Raw genomic sequence first — 14,741 nt, forward strand, 5'->3', positions numbered from 1 at the left:
GCGATCACATCTGCTTGTATCACGTTTATTGAATATAAATCGTGTAATGTTTAATTAATGGATCCAAAATTCCGTTGATTTTCTGGACACAACAACATTTAATCAAACTAATCGATTGGACATTGTTACATGTTCACGTGATCTGCATACAGGAGGCCACTGGTGCTCTTCTCTGCTTTGGCCAGCAGGGGGCACTCTAGAACCTTCCTCCAAATTAAACCACAAACTGTGTCCTCCATCATTCCTTTTATCGCCATCTATTCAGAATCTACATGAGAGCTGGTCAGAGAAATAAGTAAAAACTTTAACATCCCACTAAAGAAGGATTAGGATTAGAAGACAGGATTATCGCTGCTACAGAAGAAAAGTCTCTGATCTCAAACCAAAGCCACTGGATGGATCCTTTAAACAGGTGTGGGTATCTCATAAAGGGAAATATTTCATCCCAAAAGGGTACATTATGCATAATTATTTATAAATATATATCATTAGTAAATAATGTGGCGGAGAAACAAGCTGCATATTCACAAAATGCTGCAGATTTAAAACAAACACAAACACACTCAACGTGAGAAAAATGATCAAAACACATGCAAAACCAAAAACACACAAAAGAGTAGTGACATGACACTTTTCCACTCCACAAATCTTTTGAATGAACTGATTCTAATGTATCATCATGAAGATTAATTTAATAAAGGTCATTTAATGGATGAATGGCTCTCTTTTACTCCACATATCAGTCAGCTGGTAAAAAGGTTGAAACTGAAACAGGGTTTTTATTTCCAGATTAAATCCTGACTTTCTTTTCACTCCAAATAGAAGCTGGTTGCTGCTTATGTGGGTCTTGGACTATGGAGATGTTCTGTGTCCCAGAGTCATTACTGTCTGTAATAGGAGCGTGCTGGTTGCTATTCTGTCTCTACACGTAGACTAAAACCATTTAAAAGGTTATTCTGGTCTCCTCCACTTGTACCTTTGTTTATGTTTGCTGCTGTCTTTGCCTGAACTGCAGAAAGATTTACGTTTTATAACTTAGGAGAACGCTGGAATGCTGATTTATGTTTTTTTATATATATATGATTCTGTGGGGTTTTATGATTACGACTGTGAGCCTGAAAATTGCATATTTGATTATTGTATGTTTTTGTATAGTACAGTATGTGTGGCTGCTGACCGTCTGTAACCTTGTACTGTGTTTGTTTGCTGCTGCATGTCTTGAAAAAGCCATTTGCAGGCTTTTCCTGGTTAAATAAAGGCTAAATAAAGATAAATTAATGTGTAAATAAGTGATATGTGCCAGCCCATGCCTTGCATTGGCTCTCTACTCCAAACCTTGCAGTCTTCAGTCACCTTCCCTCTATCTAAACCTGTGTTCCTGTATCTTTGTGCGTAATCAGGTGAGAGAAGAGTATTTCTGGATTTTTGCTCATCTCTGACACACGTCAATTCAAAATCTATTAAAACGTCTTAATGTCTACTTAATATTTTATTTGGAAGTGATTTCCATATTTGGACGTATTCCTGTTTGTTTTGTGCTTATTTAGACATCTTATTTCTGGATTTGTGCTTGTGTGAGCTCAGTCCATGATAAAAACCTCCAACATATCTATTCCAATGTTTGGATGAGTTGCTGAATCACTGTGTTTTGTGCGTGTTAGGGTGAGTGAAGACAAATGAAGCTTCATACTTTTCCATCAGATTCATGTGCTATTACTTACCTCAGCCATGTTATATGTTGACAGGCTCTCTGTCATTGACTCAATCATACAGTATGTTTACTCTAAAGTGACCTGTGGGATGAATCCCACCCACAGGACAGTGTCAGTCAGCCCTCACACAGCAGGCCTATTGTTCAAGTGTCATCGTTGCAGAGCTGACATCATGTTCTGTGCTAGGAGGGAAGAGGATCAGGAGGATCAGGAGGATCAGGAGGATCAGGCATGGCTCATTAGATCACGGGACTGACTAAACAACAGCACCAAAACAAAATCAAAATGGTAAGAAGAAATCTTTCCTTCATCAACTCAATGTTCAGTTTGACTTTGAGATCATGACTGTTAAGAGTTATCTTGTTTATTTGCAGAACTCTGCTGTGGTTCTGCTCACTGTCTTTGGTTTGTCTCTGCGTCTGTCCCTCGCTGTGCAAGGTAAGCTCTCAAAAAAAGAATCCCTATACATATATATGTGTGTGTATATATATATATATATATATATATATATATAAGAATCCCATATATTAAAATTGTTTTTTTAAATATATCAACATTGCTCAGGATGTGGTGTCTCACTCTCTGTATCTCTGTCCTGATGTCCTCACAGTGGGTCTGAGTCACAAAGTCCTGGTGTTCCCGTATGAGACGGACTTCAGCTTCGTGGCCCTGGTCCCACAGAAGGAGCTGGAGCTGCGGGCCTTCACACTCTGCATGCGCGTGGCCACCGAGCTGCCAGAGGAGCGGCAGATCATCCTGTTTGCCTATCGTACAGCAGACTACGATGAACTCAACGTGTGGCGAGAGAAGGACGGCCGCGTATCCTTCTACATGAGGGGGGACGGGGTTTTCTTTCACCTGCCTCCGCTCACCACCTTCCGCACCAGCCTTTGCCTGACCTGGGACTCTCACACCGGCCTTTCTGCTTTCTGGGTCGAAGGGAAGCGAAGTACTTACCAAGTGTACAAACCTGGGCACACCATCCGTCCCAAAGGGTCCATCCTCTTGGGCCAGGACCCGGACAAGCATCTGGGGGATCTAGAGGCCATTCAGAGCTTTGTCGGGGAGATGACTGACCTGAATATGTGGGACTTTGTGCTGTCGAAGAGTGCGATCCATGCCTGGAACAATGGCCACCAGGGGCCCAAAGGAAACATATTTGACTGGGCCACTATTGAGTATGAGCTGCATGGGAATGTGATGGTGGTGGAGGACGACTGACTCAGTGTGGAGCTTCCAGCAGAGACGGATGAGTCTTCACACGTGTGTGTTGGCATGACACACACGTGTGTGATCGCTTTTCTCATGTTGAGTGTTTGATGATGTTAGTGTCCGGAGACACTCCATGACTTATATTAGACTCTAACCCAGGGGTGTCAAACATACGGCCCGGGGGCCAGAACCGGCCCGCCAGAGGGTCCAATCCGGCCCACAGGATGAATTTGTTCAAATTTCACACTACGATTACAATCTAAACGTAATGTCAAATACCATATTTTTCTCTTCCAGATACCTGTGACTAAATGTTTGTGCCTTTTTGGATCCAGTGTCATGTGTAAATAGTACATTTAGGCACGATATTGTTGAAATTGCACTTATATTTCTCAAGAAATGTCATGTTTTGTAAAAAAATATCCTTCATTAAATGTAAAACAAAGGAGAAAAAAAAGCAAGGAGTTCTTGTTGTTCATAGGTTATTATGCTATTATTTTATTATTTTTACTGGTCCGGCCCACTTGAGATCAAATTGTGCTGTATGTGGCCCCTGAACAAAAATGAGTTTGACACCCCTGCTCTAACCCATATCCTAAAATATGTCCGAGTGTTTTCACACCTTCATTCATCGCTCTAATATCTTTGATGCATGGTAACGTCGTGATTCCCACAGTTTATGCACATGTTCTTTGTCTAAGGATGTTGGTTCAGGATTACTGGGCATACAATGTGCCCGCTGTGTCCACAGGGGGGCAGGCTACTTCACAACAAGCTTCATCCAACACTTCATGGAACAAATTGTACGTTTACTGCAGATACATTTAATACATATAATGATCAGTTACAATCAGGGGATTGTATATAAAAGTTTGTTACATGTGAAAAACATTGTAAGAATGAATCTTGCCAGTATTTTGATGATAAAAGAGAACAAAATCTGATCATTCAAACACTAAGAGCAACCATGAAGTTGCCTCTGGTTACTGTGTCCTCATAAATTCTCCTCTGTAAGAACGTTTTAGGGCAGATTTTGTCTTTGCACATAATCTTTGATGCTAACAATAATTTTTTTCGTTCTACAAATGTCAAACAAATCTTTACATTTCTAACAAGGGAGTGAGTATATATTCACTTAAGTGTTCTTTTAAATTAAACGCTTTTCAAAACAATATGCTTTCACACCTCTGTCAATCATTTTTTCTAGAAAAGCACATTACTTTAGACATATCTATCCATCCATCCATCCATCATCCATCCTTCTATCTATCTATCTGTATTCTCCATTGATAAAATGCCGTCACTAAACTGGAATTAAGAGAAGTTGTCTTATGAGTCTTTCCTCCTATAGCTTCTAAATTCTCTTGCTGTAAAAAGATAACTTAGGTAAAGCAACACAATAGGGTGAATGTTTTAAATTCAGGTTTTAGATTTTGTTTCATCATTTCTGTTTGCAGAAAACAGAAATTGCACAAAGCTGTGTCGGTTCTCATCGTGCCGCTCAGAATAAGCCCGTGGTCCCATCTTTTCCATCCAAGTGTACCACAGTCATTCTAAGCTGCAGCTTCCTGTGTGCATGGCCACTTTGACCTTCGCGGAAAGACAAGGGAGGAACGCTCCAGTATGCAGCTCGTACGAGCACCCTTGAGGGCGGGAAAGTGCTGTGTGTGTGTGTGTGTGTGTGTGTGTTCTTTCTCACCAAATCACCCTTTGGCTTCTTCACATAAATAAGGAGAAGACATGACCAATGAGTTCTGACTGCGGTTCAGCAGCCAAATGTTCCACTTTCTTGGATGTAGCAGTGCATCAATCGCAGTGCCCACTCACTGTGTGGTAACACCTTTGTGGACCATCTGCCCAGGCCTGGCTCCTCACACAGACACACGCTCACAGTCTGTTTGTGGTTCTAAGACTTCACTCACACATACACATGCAGAGTGTTTCTGAAAACCCTCTTATTTCATGACTGTTAGTGGATCTTTATTCCATCTACGGCCTAGTTTTGCATGTTTTATCAAACTGGACACACTCTGAGCTTGTAGCCCTGCTTGTAGACAGCACCGCTGGTGGGCCTGTGAGATCTGCATATTGGCCCATGGTGGTTTCAGCTGTGCCACTGACTGCATGTCGTTGCGTGTGTAGCTGGTGAAAACATTTTCCACGCGAGAGGAGACGGCAAAGGGGGAGCCCTGTGTGGATAGTGTGAATCAGCGAGGGGAGACAGAAGGATTCCTTGAAGCAACTCCAAATAGAATTTCAGGCAAAACATATTTGCATATGAGAGATTGTGCTACAAGCTATCTGACTGAGCTGTGACATGTGTGCACTGAACAGATGGATACTTTCTTTTTTTTTTTCTTTCTTGCAGACATTTCAGCCCAATTAATTAAGATCTTGAACATTATTCAGGTTGTTTTTGTTTATGCAGACAAGAAGAATAATCAGGAGGAAGTTACTGTTGTTCAAGACGACAACAACTCTTCACATGAACAATTCTGAGTCTATACTCAACACAAAATATGAGATACGATAGATTGGAGGGTGAAGTTATGACCTAAATGTGAGGCTACTTCGAACGGCGCCTCTTGGTTCTCTCTGCGTTCTCTCTGCGGCTACAAGTGCCTGTAATCTTTGAGCGTGGTCATTGTCCTAACCCTCTGGGCTGTATTAAAAATTCACCAGGCCTCCCCATTAGAGTCAGTCTGAATCATGGAAAAAGGCACTAGAATGGTCACTCACAGGACACTTTTATTACCTGACACAATTTCTCTGTTTGTAAAACACAACTTGCTGTTTATCTGCCCTGCACATACTTTTGCACAAGCGCGAGCAATCTTTAATTCTTAAAAACACACAGAGCTTAACCTTTGCGGTGAAGACTTTTCACGCAAATAGTGTGACACCTGACCTTTACCATGTGTCACAGTGAGAGCAGTGTCCAGTGTGCTACCTCCAGGCAGCAAACACACCTGCATACTATTGCAGCACATGGCACGCTAACATAGATCAAAGAACATCCTAAAAATAAGTATAATATGTGTTTTCTCTGCACGTCAGGACACTTAATAAACTACAAAATGATGTTTTAACAAGATCGGCATTTTTGTGTTCGAAATATGTGATAAGCAAGCACAGCTTACTGTTTTATAACGTGGAAAAAATAGACTACGTCGGACACGTCTGCATTATTAAGCAGATATGTGGTCATTCTATCAAATCAGAACATAAAAAACCAGACTACAAACTCTTATCATTATTGAGGAAAAAGACACATGTCAATAGAGCTTATGTAACAGCTTACCTTTATTGCAAAGTGGTGCTGTGCTTCTTCTCCTGGTGCCTTCTGTTTTCTTGTGGTCTGCACACAGGTCCATCAGAAGTCACTGTCCACTCTGAAAATACTGCTTCAGAAACCAATTTGCTGGATACATGAAATAAGTCCAGTCACAAATGTTTTCATTATCTTAAAATGGAGACAGATACACAATATTTGTGGCCTATTTATAAGGTGTTCTATTGAATTTAGCCAGATACATTTGTTTTATTGTTTAGTCTACTTGTATTATTCACAAAGGAAAATATTGTGCAAGCAATGAACTGACCTGGCATGCACTGTTCTCAGTATATTTACCAAACACCACAAAACACTAAATTGCTGGCAAACTCTCATCTCTCAAGCTGGTGAAAACGCTCCTACTGTTCATTTTTTCTCCACCTCAAAGGAGTGCAGCATCAAAGCGTCATAGGCAGTGAGAAGCTGTGTGGCTGAATGCATTGTGGCTTTTAGCAGTGAATTCCAATCTGTTGCCTCTGGGCTAGCCTCGCTTGTAAACATATGAGCCATGCCACAGAGTGTGATGCTGGGAGAGTGCCTTCTGATTAAATATTACAAGCCCCTAAATGGATGAAGATTCGCCTCTGTGGTAATGTTAAATTACCCCCTGGCCAGATTTGTGTGTGTGTGTGTGTGTGTGTGTGTGTGTGTGTGTGTGTGTGTGTGTGTGTGTGTGTGTACCTGGCATTTGTTTTGTTGTGGGGACACCATCACATTATGGGGTCTGTGTCGTTTTAATCAGGCTTCCTTCTTATGAACGATAGGTGATGAGTTGATGATGCAGAAAGAAACCCCTCTGACACAGGACACGTACCATACAAAAGGGATTTTATTTGGTTACAAGTCAGGCATCAGACAAAGCTCTGCAGAATGTTCTTGTTGAATCTCCAAACAATTCTGCCTGAATCCACACTGACCTGGTCCTAATGAGGCAGAATCTCACCTCAACCTGAGCCACAAACACACAGAGCCACAGACAGACACACAGAGCTACAGACATGGTATAGTATGGTATAGACTTAAAATAAGTCAAAAAAAGTCATAGTATAGTATGTTGTCCAAAATTTGACAAAAAAGTCATACTTTAGTATGTCCTCCAAAATCAGTCAAAAAAGTCATAGTATATTATGTCGTCCAAAATCAGTCAAAAAAGTCATACTATATTATGTCCTGCAAAATCAGTCAAAAAAGTCATAGTATTGTATGTCGTCCAAAATCAGTCAAAAAAGTCATAGTATAGTATGTTGTCCAAAATTTGACAAAAAAGTCATACTTTAGTATGTCCTCCAAAATCAGTCAAAAAAGTCATAGTATATTATGTCCTGCAAAATCAGTCAAAAAAGTCATAGTATAGTATTGACTTTTTTGTCAATACTACCCAAAAAAGTCATACTATAGTATTTTGTCCAAAATCAGTCAAAAAAGTCATACTATAGTATTTTGTCCAAAATCAGTCAAAAAAGTCATACTATAGTATTTTGTCCAAAATCAGTCAAAAAAAGTCATACTATAGTATTTTGCCCAAAATCAGTCAAAAAAAGTCATACTATAGTATTTTGTCCAAAATCAGTCAAAAAAGTCATACTATAGTATTTTGTCCAAAATCAGTCAAAAAAGTCATACTATAGTATTTTGTCCAAAATCAGTCAAAAAAGTCATACTATAGTATGTTGTCCAAAAAGAGTCAAAAAAAGTCATACTATAGTATTTTGTCCAAAATCAGTCAAAAAAAGTCATACTATAGTATTTTGTCCAAAATCAGTCAAAAAAGTCATACTATAGTATTTTGTCCAAAATCAGTCTAAAAAGTCATACTATAGTATGTCGTCCAAAATCAGTCAAAAAAGTCATACTATAGTATTTTGTCCAAAATCAGTCTAAAAAGTCATACTATAGTATTTTGTCCAAAATCAGTCAAAAAAGTCATACTATAGTATTTTGTCCAAAATCAGTCAAAAAAGTCATACTATAGTATGTTGTCCAAAAAGAGTCAAAAAAAGTCATACTATAGTATTTTGTCCAAAATCAGTCAAAAAAAGTCATACTATAGTATTTTGTCCAAAATCAGTCAAAAAAGTCATACTATAGTATTTTGTCCAAAATCAGTCTAAAAAGTCATAGTATAGTATGTCGTCCAAAATCAGTCAAAAAAGTCATAGTATAGTATGTCGTCCAAAATCAGTCAAAAAAGTCATAGTATAGTATTTTGTCCAAAATCAGTCTAAAAAGTCATAGTATAGTATGTCGTCCAAAATCAGTCAAAAAAGTCATACTATAGTATTTTGTCCAAAATCAGTCAAAAAAGTCATACTATAGTATTTTGTCCAAAATCAGTCTAAAAAGTCATAGTATAGTATGTCGTCCAAAATCAGTCAAAAAAGTCATAGTATAGTATGTCGTCCAAAATCAGTCAAAAAAGTCATAGTATAGTATGTCGTCCAAAATCAGTCAAAAAAGTCATACTTCTGAAATAGCTTTCTGCTACATTCTGATGCTTTACCAGCTCAGCTCCACTAAATACACTGAGATGCTGACATGTGATTGGCTGAGTGGATATTTGAGTTGAGAATTTGAAGTGGCTGTGTGTGTGTGTGTGTGTGTGTGTGTGTGTGTGTGTGTGTGTGTGTGTGTGTGTGTGTGTGTGTGTGTGTGTGTGTGGAAAGGGGTTGGGGTAAATGTGCTCTGAATTGCATGTTTCAGAGCACATGTTCTGGGATGTTCTGTGGTTTCCCTCAAAGACAATACATTTCAAATCAGCGAGGAGAAATGTATTTAGATTTTCAGTTTTGCTCTCTTGAAATAAAATAGTGAGATGTTTTTTTGCTTATGGGCCACACAGTTGGCACTCTTGTGATGGACTGACCCTGGACAGGTTGTCCAGGGTCAACCCCGCCTATCGCCCCCTATGTCAGCTAGGATTGGCACCAGCGCCAACGCGACCCTCACGTGGAGGATAAGGGTTAGCATGCAGAGACAAACACCCATTCACTCTCACATTCACATCTATGGGCAATTTAGAGTGACCATGCATGTTTTTGGACTGTGGAGGAAACTGGAGTACCTGAAGAAAACCCCACGGGCAACATATAAAAAGGGAAGTGCACTACATTGCCTTAAAAAAGTATAAACATTTGTGGAATGGGATACAAGTTCTCTCCTTAGATAATCCTGTCAAGCTGTTCTTTCAGAGTGAGGTTTGTCATTTATATTTGATATACAGTACCTTCTCTGAGGGCTTCGTGAAAGCATTGGATCCATTGGTAAGTGGCTTGGAAAACTAGGATACATTATTCTGTTTAACAAAGGTTTTGCACCACCAGATATTTTAAAACCGTGCAAATGCAGAGTGGTACGCAACCTTCCTCTGGTGGTACTTGGTATTAAAAGTTTCAGTCAAAGGGAACCACTGCTGAACCACTTTATTCTCTCCTCTTGATAGACATACAGAAACAATCCAGTCCTGATCATACAACAGTGGTGTCTATGCTTGACTTTGGTGCTGAAGTACTGTGGTTTAATAACATAATACAACTAAATAAAGTAACAAAATGAAACTTGTATATACTGTATGTTTCAGAAACTGAAAAAGTAGATTTTAAACAAACATTATGAGGCATGGGACACATGCTTGGTGTCGTGGTTAGTAGTCTTGAAGACCCGGGTTTGCGTCCTAGTCTGAACAAGGGCCCTTCAGCATGGAGGTTGCATGTTCTTCTCCATGTGTGTGTGTGTGTGTGGGAGAGATGGGTATTAGGTAAGCTGGTTGTTTGTCTCTGTGTGGCCCTCTGATGGCGATGTGTCCAGTTTGTGCTGCACCTGTGTCAGCTGAGAGTGGCTCAGCGTCCCTGATGTGGAGGATAAAGCAGTAGAAGATGGACGGACTATGAGACATTCTCACATATTGAAAGTAGGTCACTGCTCGTGCAAACGTTATTTTCCTTTCATTACATCACAATGTGATCCTCTCGTTAATGGACCACGTTCACGTTACTAAAACAGGTAAATAATCAAATGTCAATCCTCGCAGAATGATTGCTAGCAGGGCCGGCCCTATGCATTTTGGTGCCCTAGGCGAGATTGGGATTTGCTGGCCCCTCCCATCTCCTCTGTCTACTGTCGCAATAAAGAAATGTCTAATAACAGCAGGTAGTGTAACATGAACGACCGCATCTAAGAATAAAATGAATAAAGGCACTAATTGTCTTTCGCACTTGGCCATGAAGGGCGAGACATGAAAGTGGTGGTAATTAGGAAAATTCCCCAGTCACGACACCAGTGGTGATGGTGGTTGTTAGCCTGATAGGACGGATTATTTTAGTGTATATGAATGAATGAATGAATGAATGACATTTTGATAGCAGACTGTATTTGTGAGCTCTGTTTTGCCGTGCTGTTATACTTTCACATTTGCTCTGAATTATTGATCAATTGGTTTATTAGTTGACTGTGTTTAAAATGCTTTTAAGGATGTGAGTGTGTGTTTGCATGAAAACCCTGTACGTCTATTATTTATAATCATATGTAACCTTTAAGGACAGGAGGATCTACTATTTCATCACCCAGTGTCTCCTTTCACTTTTTTTAATGCATTCACCCACATGGTGAATGCATTAAAGTTTGGACTCGTCTTGCAACATTGTTCTCCAGCATCCATCAGATGTGTATGTGTTACTGTGAAGCCCTAATTCCCGGGTTTCTGGACGACCACATCCATCAAACACACCACATATGTGTACAGCACCCACAGTCAATAGCTGTTCAACATAAAGACACCACATCTGCACTCACACACAGAAAAACACCATCTCACACATGCACAAATACTCACACTCGACGCCACTGGGCAGGGACTAGCCTGAAATATTGAAAGCAATTAAAACTATCATCTGCAGTGGCTCTGGGCAGGCCCGTGGCTCAGTGGGGGGAGCTGCCACTGCGCATCAGCCTCTCAGTCTCGGCAATGTGCAGAGACATGAGAGCGACTCGCAGCTCTCCAAAACACACAGACGCTGCCACCGCTCCACCCGTGACATGCACACATGTGCGCTCGTGCAGGGCCTTTGTCATGCAGTCCACTTTCACCTGTTCACCTGTGGTTCACTTTCATTCTTCTTACAGTCACACACACGTGAGGACCAGATGAAACTTCCCATCAAGGTCACTCTTGGTAAAGTTTGATAAGTCACGACTGCGATTGTGGAGATTTTAGTGCAGACACACCGTGTGTGTGTGTGTGTGTGTGTGTGTGGCGGCTTAATGATGTGGCCCCACAGCACAGGGACTCAGTGGCAGGTGTGAGGCGTGAGGTGAAGTGACAAAAACACACTAATATGAAAAGATTGTGGAAGACGCCGGAATACATGCTTCTTTGTGTGTTTTTTCATGTGCATGTCTTATAGAAAATAATGTGTAAATGTTATCGCTGCAGTAAAATGCACACACACACACACACACACGGCTCATCAGTCTGATCTCCTTCAGTAAGACCAAGCTGTTTGGCCCAAACTTAACCTGCATTTAGATCCAAGGGAATGGTGGTTGTCTGCCTGTGTCTGTACTAACAAGTCTCCTCAGGACAACCACACCAACATTATCATCTACTGTTACTGTTTCTCTCCCTCTTTTTTTCCCTCCATCTCTACCATCCGATCAGCTCTCAACCTGTCACTCTCACTTAGCGTCGACATTAGCACCAGTGGTTCCCTCTTCCTGGTTCTCTTCACCCGTCCGCTCCACCATTTCTCCTCAGTGCCTTTGAATACATACCTCCGATATTCAGCCCCTACTTAATTTGACAGGCCCTTGTTTTGTCAATCTGACAGGCCCATAGCGAGACACTAATAGGCCACATAGACCACCAGCAACGGCACCAGCCAGAGAGACCCCTGCGGTGCCAGACCCCATCATCCTCCATGTCTCTCGGGGCAATCCAGGCAAAACAGAGGGGTCAGGAGAGGGGTGGTCAGGCAGCAGTGCTGTCACTCCAGGTTTCAGCAGACTGGACCAGGCTTTAGTACTGACACCCAACACTGGACTCCTGTAAAACACACACACACACACACACACAAACAAATGAAAAGGGTAAAAAGAGCAGCCAGTGGGGCAATCCAGGAATATAATGACTCTCGCTGCCACTCACAGCAGTCATCACAGAGATCGCTGCTGACAGAGGGAATAACGTCCATGATTTCTGTGGGATTATGGACCCACTGTGAATCAGCTACAATGGAGATGTCTGCGTGGGAATATATACATGGAAGTTTCCCTTAACGCCACCTGTCTGACCAGTTGTGACCTGCTCAACTCTAATAACGCTTAACTGGTTAAAGGGGACGAGGAACCAAAGAGACACTGGCTGTTGTTGTGTTTGTTTTACTTCAATCATAAATCATTATTACGTCACTTTAGTTTTGACTCCATCCATCATTTGAACCGCCTTGGTCGAGACTAAAGTAGTGAAGCCAGATCTGATCACATGTGACCAAAGGAGAAACATCGAGGACACGTGTACTTGTTGTTGTTGTTGTTGTTGTTGTTGCTTTCGTAGCAAACAGGAAATGAACCATCAGTGAAAAAAATGAAATCAAAAGTATAGAAGAATTACACTCCATCAGAACAATCTCCATTCTTATCAGTGTCAGCAAACACTTTTGAAATACACTGATAGACGTGAGGGCAATATTAAATATAAACAGATGGGTTTTTCCCTCTTTAACCTTAATAAGACTTTTTTTAACTTTATAATGTGTCATCAGCTGTCATTATTGTTGGCTTTTTAAAACATTACAACACTTCAGTGGATCATGCTACAAAAATAATCTGCTGTGAAATACAATGTTTCCTGGGTCAAACTTATGTCAGGCTCCCCTATTACTTTGCCCCACGGTCAAAATAAAAATTTAATTAATAAATAGAAAAAATTAGAATGTATTTCCGCTTTAGTGATGGGAGCTCAGTGGTGGAGCAAGTTGTCTTTCAACTGGAAGGTTGTGGGTTTGAATCCTGCCTCCTGGTCAATATTAACTGTATTATTATTATAATGTGTTGTTGCATTGTTTTGTCAAAATGTAATTACAGATGTCGAAAGGTTTTAATAGTGATTCAAATGAAAGATATAATGTTAAATTTAAAAAAAACAACTAACAATGAAATTATTACAGTTAAAATGATGCCGATAGACATACTTACCCTAACCCTAACATCATCATCAATAAATAATTAAATAATTAAAATATAAATAGCATAAGACTTGTTGGTGTGGGCCAGATATTAGGTTAACGTGGCTTGGATCTGGCCCATGGCCACTGTTTGGGGGATGTGAGCCAGAGACAGGGGGTGTTTGGGGACTCCCAGGGTCTTGGTAGTGAATTATTAAGGTTTACTAATACTTCATAAATCCCCCCTTTGTCCTGTCCATTACCATCCTGTCACAACCTTTCGCTGCCATGAGACTGACTCACTTGCTTCATCAAAATGACAGAAGTTAAACTGTCTTTCAGAGAAGACACAGGGTTAAGGTTGGGGGTGGACTTGAGTCAGTAGGGAGGGGGTAATCTGCACTGTGCTCATGGGCCCCAAGGCTGGATGGCTCAGAGAGGGTGCACATTAGTTATGAGCGTCTGCTTATGTGTGTATTTCGGCTTGTGTCTGTGAGTTGACTTGTGTGTTTTTTTATCTATTATCGTCATATACGTACAAAATGCACTTGAATGTAGTTTCTAAAGAAATAACCTTCTAAAGAGATTCATGCTTCCTCATTAACTGCCCATGAATCTACACCAACAGCTCGCTCCCTCACTCATCCTTCCCATCCTCTCCTCCACCACCACCACCACCACCACCACCACCACCCTCTTAAAACAGCAAACCTTGCCTCTGCGTGCCTGGCGGACTATCTCCGTGGTCTCGACAGCCGAGCTGGTCGTCGCCCCGAGCACTGAGGAGCTGTCGCTTCTTGTTAGTGTCACTTTGGTGACCCAGAGTCATGCCTGCTCCTTGATTAGAGAGGGAGGTGGATGGAGCGTATGTGGATGTGTGCATATCAATGTGTGTGTGTGTGAAGGGTTACTATACCGTCCCTCTTGCCTGCAGAGCTGCTTTTAAAGATCACTGATTTGGTCAATTGGCCTGGCAACTCTAATACCACAGAAGCTAATTGATGACTCAATGGACCAGTCAGTAAGGCAGGTTATAGTGTGTGTGTGTGTGTGTGTGTTGTTATGGTGATCAGGTGATGAGGATGTAAAAAAAAAATCACTCTTTTGAGAATTATGTCTGTTATCTGACATTTTATTAATTTGTCCCTGTGATGTTTTAGAGACTTTCTTTCATTGGAATTACACTATGTTGGATTAAATTATGGATTACCATTTGAAGGGTATGGAACTGTATTTAAACGCACTTAAACACTAAAAGTGGGTTGTCTTAATAATGTTATGTTGTTAACGCTCCAGAAATGGCAAAAAAAAATACAGGCGATTCTT

The 14,741-nt window shown here is 40.8% G+C and overlaps 1 protein-coding gene across 1 annotated transcript; it reads left to right on the forward strand.

The window, feature by feature from the left end:
* The first annotated feature begins 1,910 nt into the window (after window positions 1-1,910).
* Window positions 1,911-3,566, forward strand: LOC131448280 (C-reactive protein-like). Its single transcript, XM_058620585.1, has 3 exons — window positions 1,911-2,000; window positions 2,087-2,150; window positions 2,323-3,566. The coding sequence occupies exons 1-3, from the start codon at window positions 1,998-2,000 to the stop codon at window positions 2,931-2,933; spliced, it is 678 nt and encodes a 225-aa protein (XP_058476568.1). The 5' UTR covers window positions 1,911-1,997; the 3' UTR covers window positions 2,934-3,566.
* Window positions 3,567-14,741: the final 11,175 nt, after the last annotated feature.

The sequence above is a fragment of the Solea solea genome, chromosome 21 (assembly GCF_958295425.1).
Source record: "Solea solea chromosome 21, fSolSol10.1, whole genome shotgun sequence".
NCBI lineage: Eukaryota > Metazoa > Chordata > Actinopteri > Pleuronectiformes > Soleidae > Solea > Solea solea.

Coding starts and splice junctions, on each gene's coding strand:
- LOC131448280 (XM_058620585.1), top strand. Junction 2,151..2,322: donor TCTGTCCCTCGCTGTGCAAG/GTAAGCTCTCAA, acceptor ATGTCCTCACAG/TGGGTCTGAGTCACAAAGTC.